This window comes from Esox lucius, chromosome 9 (assembly GCF_011004845.1).
Source record: "Esox lucius isolate fEsoLuc1 chromosome 9, fEsoLuc1.pri, whole genome shotgun sequence".
In the NCBI taxonomy this organism is placed as follows: Eukaryota; Metazoa; Chordata; class Actinopteri; order Esociformes; family Esocidae; genus Esox; species Esox lucius.
The window spans coordinates 6,847,743-6,863,668 of record NC_047577.1 but is presented as its reverse complement, the minus strand read 5'-3'; the positions used below and the strand labels follow the sequence as shown (position 1 = coordinate 6,863,668).

General features: G+C 47.1%; 2 protein-coding genes across 2 annotated transcripts in view; both read left to right on the top strand.

The window, feature by feature from the left end:
• The first annotated feature begins 3,880 nt into the window (after positions 1 to 3,880).
• pycr1b (pyrroline-5-carboxylate reductase 1b) lies at positions 3,881 to 8,851 on the top strand. Its single transcript, XM_010872611.5, has 9 exons — positions 3,881 to 4,045; positions 4,455 to 4,548; positions 4,956 to 5,026; positions 5,556 to 5,735; positions 6,076 to 6,183; positions 6,536 to 6,649; positions 7,625 to 7,717; positions 8,105 to 8,268; positions 8,368 to 8,851. Exons 2-9 carry the CDS (start codon positions 4,482 to 4,484, stop codon positions 8,537 to 8,539), a joined length of 969 nt encoding a protein of 322 aa, XP_010870913.1. The 5' UTR covers positions 3,881 to 4,045; positions 4,455 to 4,481; the 3' UTR covers positions 8,540 to 8,851.
• A 6,798-nt stretch (positions 8,852 to 15,649) lies between these two features.
• The window catches only part of mafgb (v-maf avian musculoaponeurotic fibrosarcoma oncogene homolog Gb), a 22,316-nt gene continuing 22,039 nt past the window's right edge, over positions 15,650 to 15,926 (top strand). The window contains exon 1 of the mRNA XM_029122355.2: positions 15,650 to 15,866. The gene's annotated coding sequence lies outside the window, so the exon portion shown is untranslated. The remainder of the gene's footprint in view (positions 15,867 to 15,926) is intronic.

Genomic DNA, 15,926 nt, shown 5'->3' with positions numbered 1-15,926 from the left:
TTAAGATCCAACCATTTTCAATCATGGGAAAGACTGGCGTTCACACCACAAGTCAGGCCGCAACTCGGGCCATCTAGGAGCGGGTCGTCCCTGTCCACGCGATCTGACGTTGTCCCAGATCGGCAGTCCCCCTCGAAAACCCCCGCCTGGTCAGACCCCCTTGTCACCCACGACTGGCGTCTCCCCCTCGACGGTGCAGCTGACATCACTTTCCTTCTGTCCAGCTGACGGAGAGGGTGACAGCTGGGGCAGCTGGGTAGCCTGGTCTTCTGTGTTGCCGCTCCTAAGGCCAGGCCTCTGCCGGGTATTCTCCCTTTTCACAGGCCCCTTCCCGACTGACGCCATTTTGCCCGTCTGGTGCACTACTTCCTTTTGGGCCCGGGGGGGGGGGTCTTAAAGTGGTCGAACTACGGGAAATAGAGACGCCGTTCGGGATGTTTCTGACTCGCTCACAAAATGGAATGTGGTCTCTTAAAAAAGCGGACTTGAGGGGTCTTCCCTTCTCCGCTCGCTCCGCAGCGGGGCGGCCGCCGGGCACAATTGCTTTCGAAACCATTTTAGATGCTTTGTCTGGTCAGGCGTGTCTGGCGGACCTATGGAGAAGTTCACAGCACTCTGCAATCCTCAGTAAATAAACCCAGGTTTGGTCCGCAGCCTGATACATGAAATGAGTTATTTAGAAGGTCTACTGAGCTTTGGGTATTTTAATACGTGCCACTTTTTGGCATGGCAACCATGACCCACGCCTGTATAACAACAACTATGTAACAACAGTGTGCAGTTTACAATTACAGTAATGCATACACACAAATACGGTGGACCTGTAGCCATGGCAGTTGATCCCGTAAACGGAGAGAGACTCCTCCTGACAGGAGCAGAGGGAGGAAAATGGAAGTGAAGAGAGAAATGGATGGTTTAGAGGAGTATGGTGAGAGAGGAGTATGGTGAAAGAGGAGTATGGTGATAGAGGAGGGAGAGACACGTGGAACATGGCGCTCGTTAAAGCAGGGTTCGGTCCACGTCTAATTTTAATCAAATTGCTCAGACAGACAGACAGTATCTGGGGACCCAGGAAGTGAAAATATCTGGCTCCACCAATCCCTATTCATATTCCACTGGCTCATTAGCACATGGCAGCTGTCTGGTTCTTGATTTGCAATTCAGTCCAAATCAATTGGAGAAGGCATTGATTTCTTCTGTCTCGTTAGGTCTCACAGATTGTTTTTTTTCCCTTTGATTACTGAATATGAACATCCTCTAATTGAGTTGAGTTTATTCTGCCAAGAAACTCTAGTGCTATCTCTGGTATATGAATATGATTGGCGTCCGGTCAAGAGAAGTGCTCTACCCAGGGAACCATGCAGGGAACCATGCAGGGAACCATGCAGGGAACCATGCAGGGAACCATGCAGGGAACCATGCAGGGAATGTTGGGTTCCTGGACACAGTGAGACACCTCAATCTGTCGGCTCTATTCGGATGTATCTCAGAACTTGCATTTTAATTAATCAAATTCACTCCGGCTCGTATCGAGCTGGCATGACCGACGGTTTGGGACGGTGAGTTCTCTTGGCACCAGATCAGACACATAAAGAAGTTGCAGGGTTTGGTAAATTCCATTGTTGACATTTGGCTTGTGAGAACTCCTGCGGTTGTTTCACGTCCTGTGATTCCCGTGAACCGAGTCACCTTTACTTAAGTTTGGAGGGGTTCAGCATTCCGAGAATGTCTGGCACTCTGAGAACTCCACATCTCTGAGATTCCCGATTGATCCACTTTTGTCAGGAGTCTAGATCCACTCGAGGTCAGAATGTGCGCTATGGAGAAAGGGGATCATCAAGCTGTTGTTGGGGTGTGGGGACTGGTGGGCTGCTGATGGGGTCTGATGAGGGGGGCTTGTCTGGCTTGGAGAGTGTGTTACACAAGGCATGTGCCAGGAACTTCCTGTGCCTCCATATGGCCACTGATGTATAGATATCATTTGAGCTCTTATTGCAGAGAACGTTCTGGCACAGGAAAAAGGAATGTAGACGAGCTTCAGGAAAACCTGGACTAAACATTTTTGTCATGGGGCGGCAGGGAGGCCTAGTGGCTGGGGCATGTGACCGAACAGACGCTACATCAAATCTCAGGTAAAAAAACGAAGAAACAAATTGTTGTGTTTGTCTCAGGTCTCCTTTTCCCTTTGTTGACTTATTGTGCGACTGAAAACCTTAGAATATACAAGATGCGCAATTTGTATTTTTAAACATCCTCACCTCGTTCCCTATGTCTGTGGATTTTATATAGTGGTCAGCAAACATCTTCCAAGGTGCATTACCACCACCCACTGGACTGGAGTGTGGACCAGAAACAGGGAACGTATACCTCCTCACCTGTCTTGTCGCCCCAAGACTAACATAACACATGATTAAACACTACATCCCCTGATTGTCTCAGTAGCTTGCTCAAACCCGGGTCCTTCAGTACCATTATTCCCCGACTCAAACAGACATTTCTCCTTTACAAACAAGCTCACCGGTGCTGCCCAGGAGTCAGACTATACGAGCGCCCAGGCGGGCCTTGACCCCTTGAACCCCTACGCCACTACGGCCACATTGAACGCAGAAACATTAAAGGGCTGTAAATGTCCTGTCAGTCTTGGGGTGTTCATTTACAAACATCTACTATCGGCTGAACGAGTCACCAGTGGGATTGTGGGATAACAGTAAAGACAACCAACGTGCTAAACTTCCAAACAATCTCCATCGTTCTTCGAATTCATTACCTATCGACCCAAAACAGGAGTTAACATATGCTCCCAGCATTGTAGGAGCACTTTGTGGCCTTGAAGCTTTGCCCGATGTGTCACGGCTATTTGTTATGGTGTCAGGCCCAGATCTACTTGAAGAGCCGATGCCAGGGCGGTTCGTGTTCTCCGACAGCCCTTTCTTAACACCTCGATCTTTCAAACAATGTGCCGCTGATCTGTATCCTGTACAGCAGAGGTGTCAAACCGGTTCCACGGAGGGCCGAGTGTCTGCAGGTTTTTGCTCTCTCCTTGTACTTGATTGATTAATTATGTCACTAATTGGTTAGTTTCTACCCTCACCTGGTTGTGTAGGTCTGAACTGGGAACTAATTTATAGGAAAAACCAAAACCTGCAGACACTCTGCCCTCTGTGGAACCGGTTTGACACCCCTGCTGTACAGCCATTCTGTCAGGCCCCAATTTTAGCATTGAGATTATTAGGGGAATTCCACATGCATATCACTACTTTTGGATGGGGAACCCTGGTACAATGTGTGGTGGGGTCTTACTGAATGGCAGATTTTCCTGTGATTTCTATTTTTCAATCACATCGAATTGACCTACTGAAATAATTTATCATTATTAACACAAATTATTATAATAATTCACGCAGATGTACTCTGTTGGTCTCTCGCTGAACTAATTCAATTTCCACCGTTTCAATAAGTTGTTTTTAACCATTATTTTAGTAGGTAAGAGCACATTCGTATTTTCAGCAACGACCTGAAAACAAATTGGATTAACTGCTGTTTTCAGGGACAAAACAAATATTATTCTTTGGATTACAACCCGCGACCTTTTGTTTACTGGTCCAACGCACTTGAACATGAGGCTACCATGCCTTAATATGGTGGCCTAGTAAATAAGAGCTTGACAAATTGTCTCAAAATAAACATAACCTACTTTTGCAATGTAAGTTATGGCATTAAACTCGACCTATATTTAGGCTCCAACTACTTATTACAGAAAATGATGCAATTGTGCGCGTCTGCTAACTAACCCCGCCCTTCACTGACACGAAGAGCATCGTCTGCATGCCAATTGGTCAGGGGGAAGACCATGTCTTTAGTCATTGGTCTATTCTTATGCGTGTCATGCCGGCTACCCGGAACAAGGAGGGATATTGAATGAGTAAAGAAAGAAGCAGAAAGCCACGTTGACAGGAGTGGTGTTTTGTATTATTGTGTGTTTTGTTTCATTCCTTAACCGGTGAATTAACGGTAGCTCCACCGGTTGGAAAACTTATAGAGAAAGGTATGCATATTGTTGATGATGATTAATCGTTATTCAATAGCGATATTCTGTTTTTATTACATTAATTTCGTGCCGGCTGGCTAGTACTTGTAGTGGGATAGCATGACTGTTGCCAGTCCTTTTTCATGTGTTATAGTACTTATATGAAGCCAATGCTAATGTTACAAGTCCTGCGATCTTTGCTAGAGCTAGAACGAATCGTGGCAACTAACAAACTACACTGACTTGGATCAACGTATTAGCTGGTTATCCTTATAGTGATAGCTATGTCATTGCAATGTTTAAAGTAGGCGTACTGTCGTTGAAAAAATTCCACCTCGAACAAGGTCTATCGAGTAGCCTAAAACATTTCCTCATGCTAAAAATTACAGGCTGGTGTACGACGTCCTAAAATGTATTTGCCTTGCAGGACAGGAGAAGCCACATCACGGGAAAGATGAGCGTTGGATTCATAGGAGCGGGCCAGCTGGCACACGCGTTGGTAAAGGGCTTCGCAGCTGCAGGTAAGAAAGCCGGTCAGGGTTTCTGCCGACCTTTTACCACTGCGACCGAATGACCAAGGTCGTGACCACTTTAATCTGCGCGACAAGGGCCGGTCACTCTCTCCTTGGTCACATCTGACACATCCCCGAAATATTTAGTGCAACTGTGAGCACACGAGATCTTCTTTGTTTACTCGCAGGCTGCATCCAAAAAGGTATATTGCACAAACGGAATCCGTTATCACTTACATTTTTTACAGTCGTTTTTTGTTTGCCAATGCCCCCCCTCCCCTTTGCTGCCCCACAAGCCACTTCTCTCTCACCCAACCTCTGAGTCCCTGAACCATCTCTGTTTATCCTCTTTAGCCTTCACACACTATTGTTCTTTCACTGTCTGTCCACTTTTCACAGCACTTCTTCTCTTGCAGGTGTAATAGCTACACAGAGAATCATGGCCAGTTCTCCAGACACCGATCTGCCTACTGTAGCTGGACTGAGGGTAAGAAAATGAGACGTGTGTTTGTGTGTGTGGCCGGCTAGCATGAGAGTTGAGGTAAATGTGTGTGTGTGTGTGTCCAGAGAGGACAGGGGATTTGTTGTTCTTGTTTTCTTGCCTGGAAGGTGTTTCTCCCCATCTGGTCTGATGAGAGAATGATTTGAAATAAGTTTTGCGTAAAAGAACATTCTTAAGTTCATACATTGGGTGTCATTTTATATTATAGAGTCAAATTGTCCAAATCAGGAGTGAAACGTCGTCAGATATTTTAAATGTAGGCTTGTTGCTCAGAATACACCCAATTCTTCCTAAGTGACGACTTGCCGAGCCTTCATTTACTGGAGGGAACCTCCTTTTCATCAACACGCAGAGGTACATTTTCTTTGCCTAAATGTTTGTGAGAGAATTGGTCATCGGGCACGATCAGTTCAGTGCCCATTAACAGCGTCATAGGTTTGAAGTCAGGGACAGAGCTAGTCTATGTATCAATGCTGTGACGTCCCCCCCCCCCCCCCCCCCCCCCCCCTTGTAGAGGATGGGTGCCAACCTCACCACCAGCAACAAGGAGGTGGTGAACAACAGCGACGTCCTGTTTCTGGCGGTCAAACCCCACATCATCCCCTTCGTCCTGGACGAGATCGGGCCGGACATCGAGGACAGACACCTCATAGTGTCCTGCGCTGCTGGAGTTACCATCAGCTCCATAGAGAAGGTCCGACACGCATAGACACACACACACACACTCAGAATATCTCCCTTTTGTTTACACAAAGCATTGTTATTCACTCCATCAGCCACATGGGGGCAGCAGATGGGCTAATGGTCAGAGCGTTGGTCAAGTCACCGAAAGGTCTCCAGTTCCAGTCCCTTGTTAGCAAGGCCATTAACCCTCATTGTGTCTGTATGTTTCCTCTGGATAGTAAACTGGACTTTTAAATCCACTCTCGTGCACTCCTTGGTGAAAGAGACCGAGCCGGAACATTTGACACACGTTCTGTTCTCCTGTCTCTCCTCCGCTGCCCAAATGCCTGTCCTCCCGTTGCCCTCTCCAGAAGCTTCTTCAGTACCGTCCGTGCCCCAAGGTCATGAGGTGCATGACCAACACCCCGGTGGTGGTGAGAGAGGGGGCCACTGTCTACGCCACGGGGACACACGCCCAGGTAGCCCCGGCCTCCGCCTTTACCGCCACTCCAAAATATATTTACCGCCACTCCAAAAGATATCAGTGTTACATTCTACTAAGTCTTGGTCTTTTGTAGTAGTTAACTGTTGTCAGTGTGCATTTTACAGTGTGCACGATATGTAAGGAAACGATAATTCTTTCGAATAAGGTCTTAAACGCTAAAACGATCTTGCACTAATTCTCCAAACCCCCGTTCTCCTCTTCTCTTTTCCGTCTCCGCCCCCTCTGTCTCCGCCCCCCTGTCTCCGCCCCCTCTGTCTCCGCCCCCTCTGTCTCCGCCCCCTCTGTCTCCGCCCCCTCTGTCTCCGCCCCCTCTGTCCGTCTCCCAGGTGGAGGACGGAAAGTTACTGGAGCAGTTGATGGCCAGTGTGGGATTCTGTACGGAGGTGGAGGAGGACCTCATCGACGCTGTCACGGGCCTCAGTGGCAGTGGCCCTGCCTACGTAAGTCACCGTTATCTGGAGGAAAAACACCGACATGTCCTACGAGGTCTGGGGCGTGTCCTGAACTGCACCCTATTGCCAAGAGTAGTGCTCGCTGCGTAGGGAATAGGGGGGTGTTTTGGATGCGGCCATGGTGATCTGGGCATCGGTCTGTGCCTGAGGGGCGACCAATGCCGTCCGTGTGGGAGGTCGACACGGCAACAAGTTGTTTGCCGTTGATCTTAAAATAACGGATGAGGAGTTAACCGGCTGCTGAGTTCTATGGAGATGAGTTGTGTTTCACATACAGGGTAACTGTACGTTTTCTTTCATTTAAAAGTTGGCCACTACAAAAAATGTTTTAGAGAAGAAACGGTGGTGGTGGTGGTGGTGGTGGTGGTGGTGGTGGGGGTGGAAACGGAAAAAGAAATGGTAATGCCTGTCGATAACACTTAGTGTACCTATGGAAGTACTGAAATAACAGCCCGACCCATAAGCGGAGGCCGCCAAGAGGAGTGAATGTCTGTCAGGGACTGACTACCCACCCCTTGTTAATAGCGTAGTGGTTAGAGTTGCGGACTTCCATCCTGAGGGACCAGCGTTCGAGCCTCAACACGTCGACAACTAATAGAGAGAAACCTTGCTGGCTACAACCTTCAGTAGCTACGTCATAGTGAGGCTAATATAAAACGGTTCACGGTTATATTGCGACTATTTGCTTGATGGTGTCTAGCTAAACGTTCAAACTTGGCGTGATGTTAATGCAAGACCAATGTTGAGAAGCTATACCAACCCTGCACACGTAAACACATTATGCGTCTACATTTGAGTAAGCCTAAAATAAAACAGTTTACAGTTATATCTCGACTATTACTGGTGGATTTTCTAACTGCGGGCCGGCTGAACTAGGCTTGCCTGATTATGATTATTATATATATTTTTGGGATTACAATAGTAAGTTAGCAGCCCTTATAAAAAGTGTGTGTGTTTCAACAGGCGTTCACGGCCCTGGATGCTCTAGCTGACGGGGGAGTGAAGATGGGTCTACCCAGGAGACTAGCGGTCAGGCTGGGGGCCCAAGCCTTACTGGTCAGTACTCCATGACTGCCCACTATAGTAACATGACCCTCTATAAGATGTGTGTACTAGTCAGTTCTGTTGGGACATGGGGTTGTACTGTCAGTTCTGTTGGGACATGGGGTTGTACTAGTCAGTTCTGTTGGGACATGGGGTTGTACTAGTCAGTTCTGTTGGGACATGGGGTTGTACTAGTCAGTTCTGTTGGGACATGGGGTTGTACTGTCAGTTCTGTTGGGACATGGGGTTGTACTGTCAGTTCTGTTGGGACATGGGGTTGTACTGTCAGTTCTGTTGGGACATGGGGTTGTACTAACAATCACAGGTTTTGTACTAACGGCAGCAAATCAGTGCTCGCAATGTAAGTCTGAGCTAATAAAGCCCCCCGCGCCCCACCAGGGAGCCGCTAAGATGCTGCTGGACTCTGAGCTGCATCCCGGCCAGCTGAAGGACAACGTGTGTTCCCCGGGCGGAGCCACCATCCATGCCCTGCACGTCATGGAGAGTGGAGGCTTCCGCAGCCTGCTCATCAACGCCGTGGAGGCGTCCTGCATCAGAACGCGGTGAGGAGAGAGACCACACACACACACACACACACACACCACCTGAATGTATTCATAAAGACCTCTGGTGAGCTACAGTAACGTAGTTACCTCCCCCAGGGAGCTACAGTTCCTAGCGGACCAGGAGAAGATCTCCCCGGCAGCCATAAAGAAGACCACCCTGGACAAGGTTCTGCAGCAGCCGGGGGTCACCCAGGGTTCTGGTGTCAACGGCAAGCCGGGCCTCAGCCTCAGGAGGAATGCCCCCGGACCCACGAAGAAGAAGACCTAAGAACCCTCAGCCTCAGGAGGAATGCCCCCGGACCCACGAAGAAGACCTAAGAACCCTCAGCCTCAGGAGGAATGCCCCCGGACCCACGAAGAAGACCTAAGAACCCTCAGCCTCAGGAGGAATGCCCCCGGACCCACGAAGAAGACCTAAGAACCCTCAGCCTCAGGAGGAATGCCCCCGGACCCACGAAGAAGACCTAAGAACCCTCAGCCTCAGGAGGAATGCCCCCGGACCCACGAAGAAGACCTAAGAACCCTCAGCCTGGCCTTCACCTCTTTAACGACCGGCGAGAGACTGGCTGGACAGTAGACAGAATACATTCACAACACAACGCTGACACGGGTTTCAGGAAGGGGGAGTCCCGTCAACACGGACCGCCCTGATATACAGACCTCTTCACGCTGATGGGAAACGGAATATAGACCCGCGGAACCAGGTTAGCCTTACCTTGTCTGACAGGACTGCCGAACACACACACACACGCTCGCTCGCTCGCTAATGTGAACAGATGTGCCTTTACAACGAGCCGTCTGTCTTTAGTCTTGGAGGGTCTGCCCGTGTCCATGGTGACATCGTTGGCGCAGTCGACAGAAGACTAAAACATCTGTTCCTCTTGGGTCCCCGAATCTTCAACCCAGCTCGCTTGTCCTCTGAACAACGGATGGGGAGACCCTGCTGAGGCCTGCACGCCCCACGTCCGCTCCGCCGGGTTTCCACGACAACGACGATGGGCCAGAGGACCCGTGAATATCACGTGTAGAAATGCAAGGCATAGAGCAGGCATGACGAACACATCTTGTCTCTTCTGTGCGGTGCATTTCTCATTTGGGTCTCGTTAACACCCCAACCCCCCTCAACGGTATCGTCAGTGACGGCGAGGACATTTACTGAACCCTGTCCCCCCCAATGGCTCCTTCTTCCCCTCTGGTCTGAAGAAGCACACTACATAGGGATTTGGGTGCTATTTATGTTTCTTGTTGTGATGCGATTTGCCAAAATATGTTGCACCAAGGCTGTAAAATCCCTTTCTGGTACTGTTTTCCTGTCAGGTTTAATTTTATATTCTTCATTAAAAAAAAAAATTGTGTTGGGGGGGTGGGTGGGGGTGCAGTGTTATATTTTGTAGACTGACCAAACAGCGATTGTCCTTGTGTTGTTTTGCCTGTATTCTCTCTGTTTCGGTCCCAGCCGGGGTAAAATGTCCAAATGCTTGAGTGTGTGAGTTGTGAATATTTCTCTGGTTGGTACTGTATGCCAGGAAGGTAACCGTTAACTCGTGGTCAGACTGGTCATGATACTTTTGTGTCTTTTTTGCCTGTGTGAATCTTCTAGAACCTTTTATCTCTTTCTTATTCTTATTTTTTTCAAACCTAAATAGGATGTTAACCAACCAGTAATTTTGGCAACAACTGCAAGTGGTATGACCTTTAACCCAGGAAGTGTTTACATCACAGGGTCAAGTTAGAAGGTTGTTAGTGTTAGAAGCCGCCTGTTTTTCGTCGTTACGGTCTTACATTTTGTTGTCCGTGTTTCCCCGTAGTCATAGTGTCTATGTGGACAACCCATGTCTGATCTTGTCCGCCACACATTTCGGATCTTTTTACAAACTGACCGGAGCTCTTGGGCAGTTGTTAAAGCAGTCTCTGTTTTGAAGTATTCAGTTGTCCTACTCGCTATTCCCCGATCTCTCTTGATGAACCAATGGTCCCACTTAGTTGACTACTTTAAATTGTTACCTCCTCTATCCATCTCTTTGGATGCAGTCTTGCCTGATTCTCTCAACAGAGAGTAGGCCTTAAGTTGTCCTATATCTTAATGGATATGCTCCACCGTCTCTCTCAGAACAGTAAGGCTTAGCTCTCCGTGAGGAACCTACTGTACCATGTTGTTTTGTCACTATAAAAAGGGAAAGCTGTTCATTTCCATTATCACAGGTTTTTTCTGTAACAGTTCATTTGCGTGTTCTGCCACACATTATGAAATAGGACGGACGTTTATTGACGGACGTCAATTTCCACATGCTCGCTCCCTAATGTATTACTTTGTATTGTGTTCTATATTTAAATTCTGTATCTTTGTTCAAAAAAGCACCCCCTTCTCATAAATGGCATGTTAATTTTTGACCAAAGGCTGTTTTCAAAGTAATACACTATGTAGGGAGCTGTGGACTGGTCTGAAATCAGTGATGTTACAAATCATGAACATGTTGCTGTTAAATGGAGTCATGAAACGAACCCCATAACCCCCTCTGTATTAAAGATGCATATTGTTCAAAATCAAATCTCTTGTATTATGTTTTTCTAAATATCGTATGTAAAATAACTAATGTCAGGCCCTTTTTTAAATAATGTCCCAGAATGGACTGTTGCCTGGTTAATAGTGACAGTTGTACACATTTTGACGTGTCATATAGCTTAGACTTCTTTATTTATTTCATCAGTTTACTTTCAAATCCACTCTGGTGGTATCTGTTTTTATTTTCTTGTTGATCAAGCTTGGTGTGTCGCAACAGTCGAAACCGGCTTCCTCACTCATCTTCGCGTCCCACCACTGTTACATCTGATCTGAAAAGTGGGGAAAGCTCTGTGGCGGGAGTATCCCAACACTCATTCCCTGAGGTCTGGAGCCTGCAGGTTGTCTCATCTACCTCATCATTAATTGCAGCCACCTGGTCTACGTAAATCCAGAGTTTGTGGGCTGTAGATGAACAGTGGTTATGATGCATTATGAAAGTCTGTCAAATGGTTAAAAAAACCCTAGAGCCTCTAAACCAACTCATAATGAATCCGAGTCTCATTCTTGATAATGCGGTTGGTTGTAATTGGTTTTGCGTTTTAGGTAATTTTTATAATTCTTCGACATAGTGTTTAAAAAAAAAATGATTATGCATAGCAGTCATTCATTAACCGATGAAAGCGGTTCCACACATTTTTCCGTGCAGCAAAGCCAAATATAACGTCCGGGGGGGGGGGGCGCCCACAAGAATAGAAACTCAATGTGTGAACTTCCCCCAGTGGGGTCGGAGGCAGACGTACGGTTTGCTGTGTGGTTGTAGGTTTGGTTTAAAGGAGTGTTCGAGAAGAGAAAGTCTAGCTGCTGTGACTGAACTCGAACCGGCCTGCTCCGTGACCACTGCGCGGGTTGATATGACTAGGCTAGGTTCCCTTCTGCTCAGCAACCTACAGAAAGTAATTGGTTACATCTTAGTTATTAGTTTGGAACAGCATTGAACTGATTGTTAATCCAGGTCGTGTTTCAGTGTTTAATCCCTTCTTCTGGCCTTGTAGTGTTGTAGTAAACTACTGCAACTAGTCATTGCTTTTTTTTTGGGGGGGGGGGGGGTGAATATGAAGTAATTTTGGTGAAGTAAATAAAATAAATTCTGTTTCATCGCCAGACAGGCGTTGGAAAATATCTTCCTAAAAAGTGGTGAACACAGCTGAATACTTTCACCTGGCTACTTTTCACCCCTGTGTCTTTAGTTAAGTAAACTATACTATTTTTCTAAAGATGGCTTTAGTGTTAAGTCTTTTGTGTCGTGGTAATCGACCCAGCGCCCAAACTCCACCAGCTACGTAGAAGGAGAGGATTCCCTGGGATCACTACAGCACCCCCACCCCCATAACCTTGAACACATCCAGCCCCAGATAGGTCACTGCCCGGCATCGTCACATGCTGAGCCGGGGGGGGGGGGATAATGTTCCATGACAGGAATAGACCTTTGTAAAGAGCATACGTCCCAAATGCCAGTCTACTACGGGCCCTGGTTTAAAAGTAGCGCGCCGAGGAGGGACGTCTAGGATTTAAGCCGCGGGCACATCTTCGCCTGGCTGCCGTAGAGGTGCATTCTGGGCGCTTGGTCTGTGTGTGTCATGTGAATGTGTTCATTCTCTTAGAGACAGCGGCGGTGCCTTTGTCTTTTAGTGAGACCTCAAGTTTGACCAAACTTCTAAAACTCAAGTTAATTTACCAGCACAATAATCCTTATTTGGCCTTCAACAGTATGTACATGACATATTGCTCAGTGACATGTCCCCTGAAATATAGAAATGTTGAATTATAGATATTAAATTGGCCCTAAGCCTACCCTGTACATTCATTGCGATGTCTGGAATTAAATCGGTCTACTTCGCATACACAGGTGAAGCAGATAATAGCTAATCATTCGTGAGGGAACCTCTAGTGCTTTCAGCGGTTTCCGTTCAGACAAAACATTTGCAAGGTGTTTGAAAAAAAAAAAAAACGGAAACCAAATAGGCTCACCTGCCTTAGTCCAACAAAAACACACGTTCTACGTTCTGTCTGATTCGGCCTGCGTCTGTGTGCTGTGGAACCGGTGGAATTTAAACAACCCCGACAGATGAAGGAACGCTCTTCCCCAATCACAGTCGAACAACCAGCTTTTCCTCTGTAGGATTACCTCAGTAGATTCCTGTTAAAAACCTTTTGATAAAAGTGTGTTTTTGTGCGTGTGCGCGTGCGTGTGTGTGTGTTTTAAAAAGTGGCCCTTGATTAAAAAACGGGCCTCCTGAATCCTGCGCCGCTCTACCTCGGCCAGGGTCTGCCTACCGTCCAAATGGAACCCTAATCACTTCAGAGTGCCCTGGTTCTGATCGAGTTAGTGCAGCATGAAGGCAACAGGGAGCCATTTGGAAACCAGCATCTATTTATTTGTGCGCGATGGGCTTTCCGGGACGAGGGATTTTTTTTTACCGTAGCCGCTGAAACGTTTTCGCTAATCCCTCTTTTATTCCAAAAGGTTAGCTTATTCGACACCGCTCGCCTGCCGCCGAGATAAGTCCTCGCTCCTCGACTCGGCTTCTATTTGACTCTCATTGTTGCCCTCTAACAGGGACGCGCGCTAATCTCGTTCTGCCCAAATGAGCAAACAGTCGGGTGGACTAACGAGTCAAACTGGGCCTTTGTGAGCCAACACAGACAGGCCGGAGGGGACTCTGGCACACCCAACACCAAAAACTGGAGGTTTCTGTTTTTTTTCTCCCCATGTTAACTGTGACACGGACCTCCTTAACATTAACAAGGATGACATCTTAACAACTCCTCCTCGACTTGAACACACGTGTGTGTTTGTCGTCAGCGCCGGTATGTGGGAGATCTGGCTCCAAGTCCCTCTAACGTGTACTACTGCAGGCAACCAGTGACCCCTAACCCACCTCACATGCCTCACAGCTGTGGGATTCACTTAAATTACGCCAGATAGGTGACTCGGGTCACTCTCAAGGAACCCCAAGGTGACTCCCACTGGGACCAGCTTTAGGTCACTAATGTCCTGGGCTTCTGTGTGCTGTTCTCAAAAGCCCAGAGGCACAAGGTCAGTTGGAGGTTCCCCTCCTCAAAAACCTTTGGTGACAACAAGGTGTTTTGGCAGGTATGGCTATCCTGCTGAAAGAGGCCAATGCCATCAGGGAATACCGTTGCCATGAACGGGTGCACATAGTCTGCAACAATGCTTAGGTAGGTGGTACGTTTCAAAGTAACATCCACATGAATGGCAGGACCCAAGGTTTCCCAGCAGAACCCAAAGTATCACACTGCCTCCGCCGGCGTGCCTTCTTCCCGTAGTGGATCCTGGTCCCATGAAGGCCGGGTGCGACACACACGCACCCGGCCATCCACGTGATTCATCAGACCAGGCCATCTTCTTCCATTGATCCGCGGTCCAGTTCTGATGCTCACATGCTCATTGTAGTGGTACAGGGGTCAGCATGGGCACCCTGACTGGTCTGCAGCTATGCAGCCCCATATGCAACAAACTGCGATGCTCAGTTCTGACGCCTTTCTATCAGTACCTGCATTCACTTTTTCAGTTATTTGAGCTACAGTAGCACGTCTGTTGGATCGGACCACACGGGCCAGCCTTCGCTCTCCACGTGCATCAATGAGCCATGACCCTGTTGCCGGTTCACTGCTTTTCCTTCCTTGGACCACTTTTGATAGTTACTGACCACTGCAGACTGGGAACACCTCACAAGGGCTGCAGTTTTGGAGATGCTCTGACCCAGTCGTCTAGCCATCACAATGTGGCCCTTGTCAAAGTCACTCAGATCCTCACGCTTCACATTTTCCCTGCTTCTAACACATCAACTTTGAGGACCAACTGTTCACTTGCTGCCTAATATATCCCACCCACTGACAGGTGCCATGATAACGAGATTATAAGGGTTATTCACTTCACCTGTCAGTGGTCATAATGTTATGGCTGATTGGTGTATCAGTGTTATTCACTTCACCTGTGAGTGGTCATAATGTTATGGCTGATTGGTGTATCAGTGTTATTCACTTCACCTATGAGTGGTCATAATGTTATGGCTGATCGGTGTATCAGTGTTATTCACTTCACCTGTGAGTGGTCATAATGCTATGGCTGATTGGTGTAGGGGGAGCTTGAAAAGTTACTCCCTTTTGTTCCTCTCCCCCTCCTTCCTCCTTTCGCTCTCTTACTCTCCTTCCTCCCTCCTACATAATTCTACAAAGAGGTGAAAATGCAATTAAGGCAGGTCGACCAAATATGGTTTTAAATGTAGCTTTTCTTTAGTTTCACGCCGCCTGGTTGAGAAAAGGAAGCAGTAAAAGTTTGCTTACATCTGTCTATGGAAAGAATTTGCATTAAATCCCACCGCCACAGGCAAGGTTCATTGTTCATCTACACAAAGTATTTCTTCTGTACAGAAGAACGTTTATTAAACTCAGGGTCGTTTAAACAAAATAATTATCCTCCTGGGTTTTGCCTTTCTGATAAGATCAAATGAATATATCCAGAATTATTTGAACTGAATCATTGACTTGAATTGGGACTTAATTATACGTAGGCTATATATTTGAAAGTTTAGTTTGTTGAAAAACGCGGAATCAAAGGAAGTTGCACCACAATATTTTTCTATTTTTCTGATCTGAGACAGATTAAGGCAACAAGTGGGTGGAATTAATTATCAGGAATAACAAAAAACTGGCCCCTCTGTCCATAAAACCTTCGTAGATTAACTCGCGGTGCCATAGAAGGACATTTTATATAACACACAACCTCTGTCACTTAAAACATTTGTCTTGCAAATTGCGCAGATCGTTCATGAATGAAAACATGTGACTAAACATAATCTGACGTTTCCACCAAACCCAAAGCAAGCGCCGCAGGATTGATGATGATAGCGATCGCAAGAAAAAAGAAAGTTTACAAACATTTTTAATCCTTGAAAAAATAACCCCTGACCAAATCCGCGATGGCATCTGGGAAGTCCGAGTCTTGTTTTGCGGTGAAATAACGTATCTGTCTTGCTTGGTGTTTGTGGACAATACTTCTTCCTTTTTGGTGAGTCCATTAATAGTGACAAGTTTAAAACACGTTTTTATGGACTTGAGTGTGATAGAG

Bases quoted from the DNA above. Each gene is read 5' to 3' on its own strand.
- pycr1b (XM_010872611.5), top strand. From the start codon at position 4,482: ATGAGCGTTGGATTCATAGGAGCGGGCCAGCTGGCACACGCGTTGGTA. The intron at 5,027-5,555 runs GTAAGAAAATGA...CCCCCCTTGTAG, and splicing joins CTACTGTAGCTGGACTGAGG to AGGATGGGTGCCAACCTCAC. The intron at 6,650-7,624 runs GTAAGTCACCGT...GTGTTTCAACAG, and splicing joins GTGGCAGTGGCCCTGCCTAC to GCGTTCACGGCCCTGGATGC.